The 15,908-nt window shown below is 41.1% G+C and overlaps 1 protein-coding gene across 3 annotated transcripts in view; it reads right to left on the bottom strand.

Moving 5' to 3' along the window:
• LOC126299611 (uncharacterized) overlaps nt 1–15,908 on the bottom strand; it is a 468,671-nt gene that overhangs the window by 172,117 nt on the left and 280,646 nt on the right. For all 3 annotated transcript variants that reach the window (XM_049991647.1, XM_049991646.1, XM_049991645.1), the window contains one exon: nt 1,719–3,075. In XM_049991647.1, coding sequence (XP_049847604.1) covers nt 1,719–3,003 — 1,285 coding nt within the window. In that variant the 5' untranslated portion in view covers nt 3,004–3,075. The remainder of the gene's footprint in view (nt 1–1,718; nt 3,076–15,908) is intronic.

The raw sequence follows: 15,908 nt of genomic DNA, 5'->3' as shown, positions 1-15,908 counted from the left end.
GCCTTCTCAACAATAAAAAAATTTCTCATGTTTCTTATTTCTCTTTTGTCATTCTGAACTTGTAATAATGTGCTACTCAGTTGAGAATAAATCTAGATGTAAATGGGCAATTTTTTTAAACATAGACTCAAAGCAAGAGCTCCTATCATTTAATATTTTATTACTAAAATAAATAATACTAACTAAATGTAGCAGCACAGTGCTAACAAAACACAGGTTACAACTAAATTTTACTACAATGAAACAACAAACCATGTAAATGGGCAACAAACATAAGATCAATTGTAGTGTAATGGGAATTATTTCATCATTTTCAAAAATTGATATCTTTGCTCACAGTCAAATATCAGTGTTGAAATTTTTACATCACTTTGCTATCATGTGGGTGTACAACACGTACAAAAATAAAATTTTTATAATCAGTCCCTTCAGAGGTAATTATCCCTAAACTTTACAAAAAATTAAGATTTTTTAAATTTCAAAAATTAATAAAAATATTCAGGAAATATTTGTTGGTGTTCTTCCTCTATATAAGGCTACTAATTTGTGATATTTAACTAGAGAAAAAAACGTACTCTGACAAGTCACTCCTTGGTTGTTATTTTAGCATCTGAATTGTGGATTTTCTAAATATTCAGTACCAAATTTAGGACGTAATTTCGACTGGTTATTTCTGAATTTAGGGTAATTTGGGTAATAAACAATGTTGCAATGTTATGACTTAACCCATTGCAGAGATATGCAAATTAATGCTAATGTCTCCAAATTGAAGAACCATCGTGCACTTACAAATAGAAATGGTCGCCATTCAGTAATGGTGCAAGTTAATTTTTTTAAACTGTTTTGAACATTTCAATTACAGGTAATTACATGAAAAAATCACAATATTTAAAAATAGTCAAGCAATCCTTACTGGATCACTTCATATGGGTTGACCCACATGGAATATTTCATTACTTATGGCCATGAAAGAAGTACAGATGTCTGCCAATTTTTCAGTGGCATGCTTATCACTACCTCTCTGAAACAGTGATACACTGTCACATCTGCTTACAATAAATTCAACCTTTAACATAAACCAGATCACACAAAGAAACATTCTATTACTGAAAATGTAAAATAATAGACTATGGTCATTGGAGAGGAGACAGTCTTAAAAACACACTTGGAACTAACTCATGTTTACTCTACATATCTGTGCAGATGCTTTTAAATATCTTTCTTTCTGCTACATATGTGGAGTCAATCCAAACAACACTACTGACTGAAGTTCTACCTGTGATGCCAAAATGTCAGCGGATATGTACTTTTGTCCTCACTACAATAAACAAGCCTCACATTAAGTACAGGTCAATATTCATTTCTAGGAATAACAGCTAAACACTAAGAATATTCAGTATCTCTATCAGCAACATATTACAGTTTCCACGTGATAAGACGGGATACACTTCTTAGCACAAGCTTACTTGTTTGCTGCTGGAAACACTGACTCTTTTCAGTGGTTTCTTATCACTGCCAATAAAATTCCTTGAACTGTATATCACACCAGACTACCTTGTGGCCAAGTTACCTCCACACATCTTAAAAGGCGTTTTGTCCACAATAATAAACACAGTGACATTTTTCACTGACACCTGAGCATTACATGTAACCACCCCTGAGTATTCTTTGTCTGGACTGACTCCATACTGAGAATGCTAAGCGAAGCCAAGTCTTACCTGAGCCTTTATATTTCTTTTTGCTGTGACCAGTGGATGATGAATCTGGTGCCTTACGCTTTACACTACTGTCTTTGACACTAGTTACAGTAGTATCTGGTACCTTCCTTTCTTGATGTGAAGAACTATCCCTTGCGCCTGCCACCTCTTCCACATCACTTGCACCTTCAGCTGTCGTAAGAGGCCTAACTTTCCCTACAGTACCCTTATTTCCCATTTCTGACAGTTCTTCCACATCACTACTTTCTTGTTCACTTTCACTATCATCTCCTTCCATTGTTTTGTCAGTAATTCCTTGCGAGTGGTGTACACGACTTGACTGATTTTGATGACTTTGTTGCTGAATCATTTGCATGTGGGATGGTAGCGCACTGTTCAAATGTCCATGATTCATATTTGGATTACCACTTGGTATATTAGTTAACGAACTGTGATTCAGCTGCATGTGGCTCATCTGGGATGAATTTACAGTCAGCTGGTTGATTTGTTTGCTCATCGGGTTCTGCCCATATGGGGCTTGATTTTGGTTTGCCTGATCCTGACAACCCATATGTCCCGGATGAGTCTGCTCTTGCTGGCTGCTAAGCTGCTGACTAGAGCTAACCTGATGCTGACTAAGGGGCTGGTGGCTTTGCATTTGTTGCATCTGATTAGACACTTGTTGTGGCAGATTCATCTGCATGTGATTTTGTTCATGCTGGGCCAGCTGATGATTCTGTGTAAGCTGTGCATTCAGAGATTGGTTATGGCTTTGGTTTTGCTTGATGCTATCTTGCAAATGACCCATACTCGACTGATGCTGCTGGCTCACTGGGTTCGGCATCATGTGACTGTGTTGATTATGGCTGATTTGTTGTTGGTTCACATGTTGCTCACTCTGTGTCATTTGATTCTGCCCCTGTGATAACTGTTGTTGCATTAGAGTTTGCTGGTTTTGGTTTAACTGCTGGAAACTGTGGGTTTGCAGGTGCTGATTCAGTTGTGTATGCTGAGTGTGCTGCTGATGGAAGCGGTTTTGTTGCTGGATATGTTGCTGAGGCATATGGAACTGAGGTTGACGCTGCAGGAGTTGTTGATCTCGTAGCATTCCTTCAGGTGGGGGCTTTAAAAAGATTTGGAGGTCTTCACTGACATTGATGCCCTCTGCCAAAGCCTCCTCACTGCCATTGGCTTCCCTCTTCGCGAGGCTGACGGATGGTACCGGGATGTGCCCATCCTTTGCACATCCTCGTGGTACCACCCTTTCAATCGTAACATCGCCGATGCGTGTGACAAATGGGTCCATTGCACATGTATGACAGCTCTCAGGCGAACCTGAGGTTCTGCCTTACTTATCGCGTTCCACACCACACATGACCTGCAACAGAACCAAATTATAATCAAAAATATGAAACAACACAGTACATTAAAATGCCTAAGATAAGGCTATGATGTCTACATAGTAATGTCCATATCTTTTTTGCTCATTTAATGACAAGTAATAGTCCCAGTCTCCAGAATAGTGGAATGTATTAACATAAATACCAAAATATTAATTTTTAAATGCACTTTAGATTTCAAAGCCTATTAAGAGTGGCACCATTATTTACATGTACAGAAATGTAAAACTGCCCACTTCAGGAAATACAGAGAGTAGTTTCATATGACTAGGCAATCAATGAGTCACAACTGGACTCAGTCAACTCATACAAACATCTGGTTGTAACAGGTTGTAAGGACATAAAATCGAATGATCACATATGCTCAGTCTTAGGTAAAGCATGTGACAGACTTCACTGATAGGATATTGGGAAAACGTTGTCAGTCTACAAAGGTGCAAATCGTTTGTGAATGAAATATTGCCCAAATTTATGTGCCCCATGCCAAATAGGGCTAATATGGGATATTGAGCATATGCAGAGGCGTGCAGCACAAATGGCCACAGGTTTGTTTGACTCGATGAATGGAGTCTCAGAAATACTAAAAAATATGAATTGGATGACTCATCAACATTGACGTCAATTATCCCACGAAAGCCTACTTACGAAGGTTCAAGGACTGGTATTAATCATTTAACGCCTATAGCAATTGAGAGAGAGAGAGAGAGAGAGAGAGAGAGAGAGAGAGAGCACCACTGAGCGCATGCCATCATTACGAGACGAAACAAATATTTTAAGCTGTTCTGCCTAATCAAAGTTTCGATCCCTCCCATCTTTTATTCTTGATTTTCTAACATCGTTCTGAGTGAAATGGCATACAAACAGATCTTTATTGAAACCAACTACTGTGATCATACTTACGTTAAATTTTCTTCAGTTTATAGACTGTAATGAAATGAAATAATAAAACCATAGTTATGATGGATTTACAACAGTGCATATATAACACAGAAAAACTCGTGAGTCAACCGCTCATGGCATAATAATTATGGAAAAACATTTTTCTTCTTTCAAAATGGAGGTGTAGTGACATGTACTCGACTACGTTACGCAAAACTAATTCTATATTTCTTGAGAAGATTAATAATATGTAAGAATTTATAGGTTAAAATCGTAACAATCATACAGAGTAATTACTTTAACTTAAACAGCGTCGGTCCCGTACCCGGAGCCAAAAGTATGATGGAAAATATGAACTTTATTTCGTAGCATCAAGTCTCGTTTCGAACATCCACTCGTTATCGTTATTTCCGCGTACAACGGATTTACCGAGACTGTCCCGGAAGTACCCTACCTGATCTATGGCGGTTGTTTTAAACAAATGACTGTGATAATAAGTACCAAGCTTATAAAGCTTAAGTTTTAAGTTTGACGATGTAACTTTTTTTCCCCTTTTATGTTGGGCAACCATTAAAAGTGAACGCTGTCAGCGGATTTGTAAACATGGATAAAACTGACCATTTGTGTGTGATACATTTGAAAGGTCTTAGCCCAACAAATGTTAATGCTGAGCTAGATTCTATTCTGGGAGTGTCTGCTCCCTCGCTTACAACAGTAAAATATTGGGTGGCAGAGTTTAAGCGATGCCGTACGAAGAGCCAAGATGAACAGTGCAAAAAAATTGTGTTTGTTCACGGCAGAATCCTTTTTCCAAAACATATTTATTTGAAAGCAAGCAGGGGCAAAAAGTGAGCTTTAACCTCAAGTGAATATGAGCTACAGTGCTAAGTACCCCCTGCTACGCACTTCACACTCGTTTGAACAGTATTTATGCGGATGTAAAACTGTGTGAACTATCTTGCAATCCCACAATGGAAACAACGTTCAAACTCGACGCACCGCGTTCCACATACGACGCATCTCTTAATATCATAAGCAGTTACGGTTCTCAGACAAAGATGCATTTTTGCTTCGACACAGCCAGCACTGTTAACCACAGCAACACCAACGCATTCTCCCTAAAACGTGTTACCAGGGGAGGGGGGCTACTTTAAGCTCACCCGAAAAAAGTTATAAAAAACATAACTCGTTGATTACTGTTGACTTAAATTTACAGCATAATGAGGTACTTATTAAGTAGGGTCCAGAACCTGAAAATATCTTTAAGCACACGATTAGCAATATCACCGTGTTTTCGATAACGTGTACTACAAAACTGGAGGTACTTAATGATCACCACAAAAAATTAAAAATGCACATTTTATTAATTGTTGTTGACTTTTATTCACAAGATATTTTTTAAAAAGATATCGATGTGTAAGTAATGCCCTGAATCTGGAAATATTCAATATGTCATTCATTGTGGAAAGTGACATTTACTACTAAGGCTGAAATTTTTGGATGAAGTTTAACTTAATTATTTATAACAATTATGAAATCTGGTAGAAAAATTAATTACAAACAATAAATATGATTAAAAATTTTGAAGTATTAAGTAACTGGCTAGAACACAATATTTTCAAAGACGTTCAACTGTGCCCTAACACTGAAAAGATTATCTAAGTCTGTCAAAACTCCGTGTCAGTGGACGCGTTCTTACGCTTCACGGGAAAATATTAGGCATAAAGTCTAGCAAACATGACTAGGGACTGATGTTATACACGTGTATACATGTGCAAGACGTTCAATCCGAGTAGATGCCACTCCAGACTAGAACAGAACTGCTCATACAGTGCACTGACAAAGCGACCTTATAGACTGACCCTGTTCAATATTTTTTCACCTGTCTACGTTTTCAGCTTCTGTGCCCGGACATCGATATGCTAAAGTAGTACAACGTACTTTTCAGAAACAGCCAACAAAACAGACTTCGAAGGCATCCAAGCGCTGTTAAGAATTTAAAAAGTGCAGAATTTTAACAGAGCTCTACGTAGCTGCGTGCACTGCATTCCAGTCTTTTTTTTTATTGTGATGCTGATGGTTAGCTTCTCGTTAGACGCAACTTTTCTTACGTTTATTTAAGTTTTACAATGCATGCAGCTCGTGGTCTAGTGGTTTGAGTCGTCATCTCTAGCTCGCTTTTTTAATATTATGTTTGTATTTATTCGTAATCTTCAGAAATAAAGCAATTATTTTGTCTTTGATGTTTCGCTTGTTTGTACCAAACTTTAATTTATTAAGAGTAATAGAACTGTCGCGCAAATAAAAATAAAGAAAAAATACAAAATCTGTTCAATATTTGTTAATTTACGTTTCTAATCAATAATACATGAATTCAAACGAAATCCACAAAAAGTGAAAGTTGCATGTTGCTTGATTCTACATCTACATTTATACTCCGCAAGCCACCCAACGGTGTGTGGCGGAGGGCACTTTACGTGCCAATGTCATTACCTCCCTTTCCTGTTCCAGTCGTACATTCGTGATCTCCTCGGGAGGTATAAGAGGCGAAGCAATATATTCGATACCTCATCCAGAAACGCACCCTCTCGAAACCTGGCGAGCAAGCTACACGGCGATGCAGAGCGCCTCTCTTGCAGAGTCTGCCACTTGAGTTTGTTAAACATCTCCGTAACGCTATCACGGCTACCAAATAACCCTGTGACGAAACGCGCCGCTCTCCTTTGGATCTTCTCTACCTCCTCCCGTCAACCCGATCTGGTACGGATCCCACACTGATGAGCAATACTCAAGTATAGGTCGAACGAGCGTTTTGTAAGCCACATCCTTTGTTGATGGACTACATTTTCTAAGGACTCTCCCAATGAATCTCAACCTGGTACCCGCCTTACCAACAATTAATTTTATATGATCATTCCACTTCAAATCGTTCCGCACGCATACTCCCAGATATTTTACAGAAGTAACTGCTACCATTGTTTGTTCCGCTATCATATAATCATACAATAAAGGATCCTTCTTTCTATGTATTCGCAATACATTACATTTGTCTATGTTAAGGGTCAGTTGCCACTCCCTGCACCAAGTGCCTATCCGCTGCAGATCTCCCTGCATTTCGCTACAATTTTCTAATGCTGCAACTTCTCTGTATACTACAGCATCATCCGCGAAAAGCCGCATGGAACTTCCGACACTATCTACTAGGTCATTTATATATATTGTGAAAAGCAATGGTCCCATAACACTCCTCTGTGGCACGCCAGAGGTTACTTTAACGTCTGTAGACGTCTCTCCATGGATCACAACATGCTGTGTACTGTTTGCTAAAAACTCTTCAATCCAGCCAAACAGCTGGTCTGATATTCCGTAGGTTCTTACTTTGTTTATCAGGCGACAGTGCGGAACTGTCTAACCGGCTATCTAGTGATCACAAGCCTGGAACGACCCGCACGCAGCAACGAATAGCTTGAAATTTTTTACCTTAACGGATGGCGGCCGGTCATTCTGACTGGTGACACAGTTTTTGCGTTCCATGTTTGTAAAGGCGTAACGATGGATTTCTATCATCCGCTTAGCTTACTTTATTTCATTCTTTTGATATCGTTCCCTCTGTATCTCCTAAATTTTTCTTTATGTAGTGGAAGAATAGACACACTTTAGTTGCTGTTCTCTGTCAATAAGCTGTTGTGCTCTGCAAAAGATAAGCACTCTTTCTCATATTACTGTGCGGCAGATGAAGAATTATTGAATTACGTGAACAGTTTGCCAGAAGAAGATATAATGAAGGAGTTGATATTTTTGAATCTGATGAGTTGGACGATAAAGATGACAAAGAGTCTGAAAATTTAGGGCGTCACAACGTGATGGTAGAAACTGCTGAGCCTACGTGCAACGCCAAGAAACTTATAGTAGCAGGTAGTTATTTGAGTTCATGACGAGTGATGGTAGACAGTAATATTCTACAGAACGTAAAAAACCTTACAGAAATTAGGATGACATATGGATAATTGATATTGTCCAATTAGAAGCTGCCGTAGCTATAATCTATACACGTGGAGTGCATGGAGGAAAGAATCTCCCGGCGAAACTTCTGTGGTTCAAGCGTCGAGGCCAGAGTTTTTGTAGTTCATAGAATTCATGCAATTTTTAAGATTGGATGACAAGAGCACTCGTGCCGAGACTCCAATACCGATGACCTCTAAGCAGCTATGCCAGTCTGGAATTCATTTGTAGCTAACTGTATGCCGAACTATAAACGAAGTGCATTTAGAACCGTAGATGAGCAGCTCTAACCATGCAAAGCTCGGTGCCGGTATGTACAATACATGAGTAATAAACCACACAAATTCGGTTTGAAGTTCTGGCTTGCAGCAGATGCCAGTAGTAAATATATGGTGAATGTATTTCCTTACTTGGGTACACAAAGTGACAGACGCACGTACATACCTGTTGCAGAGCATGTGGTTACACGTCTCATGCAACCTTTCACTTCGAAAGGAAGACGTGTAAAATGTGGCGATTTCTTCACAGCCAAACATCTTACAGAGTAGCTGAAGCAGGAGAACACAATCGTGGTGGGTACACTGAAGAAAACCCGAAGAGAAGTTCCTCCATCAGCGAAGTCTACTGCCGGATCTTTGTATGATACCATTATACAAATCTGGTGACACGACAATTACTTCCTGTCTGGGGAAGACCAAGAAAAATGTTCCTCTATTGAGCACAAGGCGCCAGTCAGTTGCAGTGGACGAACAAACAAAGGAGAAACTCGCTGAAACTGTGAGCTTCTACAATTCCATTAAATTTGGAGTTAATATTCTGGACCAGATGTCTCGTCTGTACACTGCCATGTTTACCTGCCGCAGATGGTCTATATACAGCAACGTCCCAGACCTTGCTGGAATCACCGTCTGGATCCTTTGTAGAGACACGACAGGGGAAAAGTTAGCCGGCGAACGTTTCTTTTCAGATTAGCAGAAACTGTCTGTATAGTCAAGGAAAGAACCTATTCATTCATTCATTGCGACCACTGAAATATGTAAGGTAATCGCTATGGAAGACCTGCCAGATAGGAGGATGCAAAACTTCGGAGAAAACTGAAAATCTCTGGGTGCAGTGCAAGTAATTCGTATGTGGACCATGTGCTGGAAGCGCTCAGTATGTGTGTGCAAAGTGTTTCGGCGAAGATGGTGGCTTTGACTGAATACATGTCACAGAGAGAAAATGTTATTTTCCCGTTATTGCTACAACAGTGTTTGTCCATTTTTCTGTATTTTTCGTACTAAATATGCATTTATGACTTGTTGGCAAAGTGGGTCCATGGCTTCGTGGGGCCTACACCACACTACAACCCTTTATCGGCTCTTACCAACTGAAATTGGGATCCATCTGCCTAGGCCACGGTTTTCCAATCGTCTAGGGTCCAACTGATATCGTCACAAGCCCAGGAGAGGTAGAGGTAGAGGTGGTGGTGGTGGTGGTGGTGGTGGTGGTGGTGGTGGTGGTGGTGGTTGTGGTTGTTAGTGTTTAACGTCCCGTCGACAACGAGGTCATTAGAGACGGAGCGCAAGCTCGGGTTAGGGAAGGATTGGGAAGGAAATCGGCCGTGCCCTTTCAAAGGAACCATCCCGGCATTTGCCTGAAACGATTTAGGGAAATCACGGAAAACCTAAATCAGGATGGCTGGAGACAGGATTGAACCGTCGTTCTCCCGAATGCGAGTCCAGTGTGCTAACCACTGCGCCACCTCGCTCGGTCCCAGGAGAGGTGCTGCAGACGATGTCTGTTAACAATTGGCACTCCCGTCGGTCGTCTGCTGCCAGAGTCCATTAACACCAAATTTCGCCGCGTTATCTTAACGTATACTCGCCATACGTTCCACATTGATTTTTGCGGCTATTTCACGCTGTGTTGTTCGTACGTTACCACTGACTACTCTGCGCAAACGCCGCTGTCATCTGTCGTTAAGTGCAAGCCTCGGCCAACGCTCTGTTCGTGGTGAGAGGTAATGTCTGAAAAGTGCTATTCTCCGAACACTTCTGACTCCTAATGGTTTCCGAAATTGAATGTCCCATACGTCTAGTTCCAAATACCATACCGCGTTAAAAATGTGTTAATTCCCGTCGTGCGGCCGCAATCACGTCGGAAATCTATTCACATGAATCACCTAAGTACAAAAGACAGCTCCGCCAATACACTGCCCTTTTTGTCCTGTGTACGCGATACTACCGCCATCTGCATATGTGCATATCGCTATCCCATGACTTATGACCTACTACACTTAATACAGTGTTCCCATGAGTAGTGATTATGCCTCTTTTCAAGGCAAAGCGTTGTGTGTACCGACGACCCAATCAAGTGTTTAACCCGCAGCGTGACGAAGGCTTAGTTCAGGCTGAAGGTGGTTCTGCAAAGTTCTGGCGATGTTTCTCCGACGACGACTTGGGTCCACGCTTTCAGTTTATAGTGAACTCGAAACAACAAGTTTATCTCAACATTGTCTGTGAACGAGTGTTGGTCTTGTTTTCATGGAGAGCATGCCGTGGATCTAGCATTTCCTAAGATGGCAAAAGTCATGTTCGCAGGGCAAAAGGCAAACGTCGTCGGTTTGACAAACACTCAGGTATACTATTGCACCTTGACTGGTCCGCTAAATCACTCGAACTTATCCCCACACAGAATGCCTGGGTCTATTTGGTACAGCGTCTGAAACGTGGCAGCTAGTGACGTTGTTAGCGTGATGTCTCCTATGGCGGCCTAATTTTTTTTGCCCAGTGCATTTACACACTCTGTAGGCGCAGCACTTTTTGAGGGGACGAGATGTAGAGGAAATAGCAAGTTTCCGTGCGAGACTTTATTACATTTACGTGTTCCCTCCAATGAGCCTCAAACAGAAGGTCAAACATTGCAGACGTCTACGGACTCAGATTCGTATATTCAATAATGACGTCCCTAAATGGAGACTTGCTGGAAGGTTACGACAATACATTTATTTTTCAACTTATGCCCTTTCCCTACTGTAAACCAATATTTTCATGTTATGCCTCAAAACTCTGTTTCCGCTGTGAAAACACTTTCGTACTTCTGTTACCATTCAATGTCAAACAGGGGCTTTTCCCCCACAAGATAACAAAATTTTCGGTGACGGGCAGAAGCTCAGAGATGATTAACTTATGAAACACGGAAAATGAAAGTGGTAAATCTACTGTGACAGTTTATTTCTGTTAAGACATTCAACCTCTCGAGTGAAGTATTTAGCTAATAAAATTATTTCACCTCGATGTTTTCAACAAATACGAATTTTTCGAGAAACTGTTTTACTTGAGTCCATTATTCCTGCAATTTTACAAATTTACCTTTCATTGATAAGTTTCAGTGTCCTGACTGGTTCACTTAAATAAACTGTGATGTGTAATATTTCTGGGTGACTGGTGTAATTTCATGAGCGCAAATACAGTCTTTTTCAGAAGTTTAAGTGCAGTATTTCAAGTTATTTGAATTTTATAGGTATACCTGCGAACACGGCCATGCTTCGCAATTGCTAAATATGTCTACGACTTGAATGCACGTTTCATGAAGATCGTTTGAACCCATTAATCCACAATGATCCACGTCAGTGTAATCGAGAGCTCCCATCTGATGAACTGTGACCATTCCACCATCATGCGACATTTGCCTGCAGTGGGGAAGGTTGAAAAATCGGGTGTATGGGTACCGCATGCTGTAAGCCACAATCACAAAAATCAGCAGATGGTCATACGTGCATCTTCCGCTCGCTCGTCATGAATTGGCTCGTGAACAACACCGACCATTCCTAGGATGTATCGTTATTGGTGAAGAGAAATTGTGTATTTATACTAACATAAGGAGATGGCAGCAATGGTTAAGCCCAAACAAAGTAACAACTCTCCGTAGAAAAACCTGCGCGCACCCATTCATATGGTGGAACGGCGACGGTGTAGTGTACTACGAATTGCTTCCCAGAGGTGTAACCATCACAGCTGACATTTATTGTCTACAAATGAGACGTCTTGCTGACGCAATTCTAGAACAACCACCAGGAAGACTGCGTGAAGTGATGCTACTTCACGACAACGACCGCACGCATTCTGTTAAGACTGACAAGAACACTATACCAGGAGTTGGGTTGGAAGTCATTCCGCAACCACTTTATTCATCGGATCTTGCGGCCTCAGATTTTCATCTTTTCCGCTCTCTATCGAACAACTTTCAAGGAACTTCCTTTCCGGATGAAAATGCACTACAACCATGGCTAGATGAGTTCTTCGCCTCAAAACCACGTGATTTCTACAATCATGGAATCCAAGTTACCCAAGTGTTGGCAAACTGTTGTAAAAACTTAAGGAGAATATATTATTGATGACTGAAGCCTCTGTTGTGTGTATCTATTGTGTTTAAGCCGGCCGGAGTGGTCGAGCGGTTCTAGGTGCTACAGTCTTGAACCGCGCAACCGCTACGGTCGCAGGTTCGAATCCTGCCTGGTGCATGGATGTGTGTGATGTCCTTAGTTTAGTTAGGTTTAAGTAGTTCTAGGTTCTAGGGGACTGATGACCTTAGCAGTTAAGTGCTCAGAGCCATTGGAATAATAGTATTCATCAACGTCCTTTCTGTCTTGTTCAGTAAGGTAAATTACTTCTTCTGCCTTCTGTTTTTTCAAAATATTGTTTGAATTTCATACTGCGTATCCGCGTCTAGGTCTGAATTTTCCTTTCCACGAATCTATCAGCTCCCTGCTTTTTAGTCGTCTCGTGATTTGATAGCTTTACACGCCACGTACTATATAGCTCAAGCGCTGACTGTAGTGTACGAGGGGCGCTGGATAAGTAATGAACACTTTTTTTCTCGGCCTGTTTCGGTTGAAAAAAAAAAGTGGAATTTGCTATGGCACTTTCGCGGAATATTCCCGTTTCAGCCGCTATAGTTTCATGAAGTTCAGACAGGTGGTGGCGCTACACGTTCAAAAATGGTTCAAAATGGCTCTGAGCACTATGGGACTTAACATCTATGGTCATCAGTCCCCTAGAACTTAGAACTACTTAAACCTAACTAACCTAAGGACATCACACACATCCATGTCCGAGGCAGGATTCGAACCTGCGACCGTAGCGGTCACGCGGTTCCAGACTGAAGCGCCTAGAACCGGCGTCTTAGACCGCTCGGCTAATGAGTGAGGGAGAAGTTGCTGCCTACATGCCTCTGTACGCGCTCTAATCTCTCTTCTGGCCAGTAAGGTGCCCGAGATAAGGAAGTCTCATTGTGGCCTCTGGCAACTCGTTATGGAATTATGCTAATTAATCGACTACACTATGTGGCCGAAGGTCTCAGTCTTGTCGTTCATTTCAAGAACTACAGTGACGTGACTAATAATGCGTATGATCTCGCTTCGCTACAAACACGGCGATTAATCTGCTGGAAGGCTTGCTGTTATCTAGTGCACAGAAGGCGGAACTTTTATACAATCTTCTCGAAGAATGGGGAATAGTTATTGCTGGGGTTTTAGACCGCCAGTTGTGCTAGAGCTAGCTGCAACACTAGCCCATCTTTACAGGTGCCTTCTTAGTGCTGAGTTCAGGAGTAGTGTGCAAATCCATCAGATTTTCTGCGAACAAAAATACAACGATCCGGTGATTAGTTAATGTTTTTTCCTCCTCAAAAACGGCCAGATTTTAAATTGTTGTCATAGACTGCGGCTGCTTCTGGCATTAATAAGATCAGAGCATGAGCTAAGTCAAACAGCCCTAGACCACCGCAACATAATTCGGGCTTGTACCAGGTTAGGTCCATACGTACATCTGTGAAAGTACTTCCAAGCATCGTTTCACAGCTTCACAGACCAACGACGGACTTTTGCGAAGTGGCAGCTGTGTTTAAACTCGCATTCGTGAGGTCGGACATCTGAATTTACGTTCTCGAGGGTTTCCCTAAATCGCTTATGATGGTGGTCAGACGCGGTCAGCCGGAACCTTGACAAGTGTGTCTCCCTCACGTTACCATGCAGTCCAACATCGGGGCATTGTCACGTCTAAATTCCCCACGGACGTGGATACTTCGACCAGCCGACCAAATGGAGACCCCCAATGAGGACCCTTTCAAACTGTCAGGTGCCGATAATGCTGTCTCGGTCGAGTACATGCCCTTCATAGTGATCACTTAATATTTGATGAGCCGGCCGCGGTGGTCTCGCGGTTCTAGGCGCGCAGTCCGGAACTGTGAGACTGCTACGGTCGCAGGTTCGAATCCTGCCTCGGGCATGGATGTGTGTGATGTCCTTAAGTTAGTTAGGTTTAAGTAATTCTAAGTTCTATGGGGCTAATGACCACAGCAGTTGAGTCCCATAGTGCTCAGAGCCATTTGAATCATTTTTTTTAAATATTTGATGCAGTTTACGCCCCTTATATATCCTACCAGGCCCGGTAGTAAGCCCGATTTTCATGCAGTAATAATCCCTGAAATATGTATGTATTATTGCAAAAAAATCTAAAATATGCATGTAAACTGTTCACATAAAATGATATAAAACTGAATCGTCATAGTACAAAAACGACTTACGTACATGCCTGTGAATGATACACGAAGAAACGTTAACAAAAAAAAAAAAAAAAAAAAAAAAAAAAAAAAAAAAAAAAAAAAAACCTAGTACTTCACATTAATTTACGGAAAGCCGTTGTACCTACAATTCGTTTTCCACTTCCCTTCTGTTACATTTCACAATCACTATATGTTTCAGGTGTTCCAAAGTAAGCCACCTGACGATGTCTCGCATAACGTGCTTGTAGCGGAAGAAACTTCTCTCTACCTCACAGGAACTTAAGTGTGCGTGTACAAAAGCAGCTACTTGCTCCACTGTTAGCAACGTGTTGATCGAAAGTTCAGGGCGCTTACCGGTTAAAATTTATTCAGTTTCACATATTTGTTTGTATCCTGGATTTTTTTTGAAAGTATGCTCTGATTTTTCCCCACTATTTCACCAATTCTTCCAGGGACAGAATCAAGTTTAGAGGCTGCACTTTTGAACACAATCTCAAAGAACAGAACTGCCTGCCTCCATTGAAACTACTGTCGCCAGAAGAAGAGAAAAATGAGCACATATGCACCCAAGACTGGCTCCTATTTCTGAGGAGTTCACATCATCTTGTGCACTTTTAATTGACTCTGCACTTTTACGATCAAATGTATAAATGGTGCTGTTAATAGTTTTTAAATACTCGTTAGTAAATCACTGTAGACAACCGTGCGCCCCTCGCGGTATGGCTGGTTCTGGTGGCACGGGAATGTCAGGTGTTACTGCTGCGAAAGCTTGTTTTCTATAAGGTGTTTTAACAAACACCCTCTTCACAAAAGACGACAACTTGTCAACACGATGAAAATTTTTACGAATAGTTTCAGCGACGTGATGTAACCCATGAGCAAGACAAGTCGAATGTATCAGATTGGGAAATATAACATGGCTTTGATCATGCAACTAGATGCATGAGTCACAAATAACAATACACTCGTACTGAATGCCATTAGGCAATAATAAATTCATGGAATCAATAAAAAAAATAGGAAACTGCTGAGCTGTTTGTCATTTGAAAATGCTCCATTACAAGTACATACGATGCAGACCATACATTTTTGTTAAGAGACAAAATTATAATATTTCAAATAAACCGACAGTTTTGTGTTATGGTTGCATGTAAACTATGCTAACGGCAAGACACAGTCAATGCCTTCCCTGCGCTACAGCAATGGAAATCTATTGATGACAGCGCTGCCAAAGCAGAGATACTAAATACAGCCTTCCGAAATTCTTTTACCAAAGATGACGAAGTAAATATTCCAGAATTAGAATCCAGAATAGCTGCCAACATAAGTAACTTGGATGTAGACATCCTCGGAGTACTGAAGCAACTTAAATTAGTTAATAAAG

Source organism: Schistocerca gregaria, chromosome X (genome assembly GCF_023897955.1).
Source record: "Schistocerca gregaria isolate iqSchGreg1 chromosome X, iqSchGreg1.2, whole genome shotgun sequence".
Classification (NCBI taxonomy): Eukaryota; Metazoa; Arthropoda; class Insecta; order Orthoptera; family Acrididae; genus Schistocerca; species Schistocerca gregaria.
Note: the sequence above shows the minus strand (reverse complement) of the source record. Positions and strands in the feature narration are given on the sequence as shown.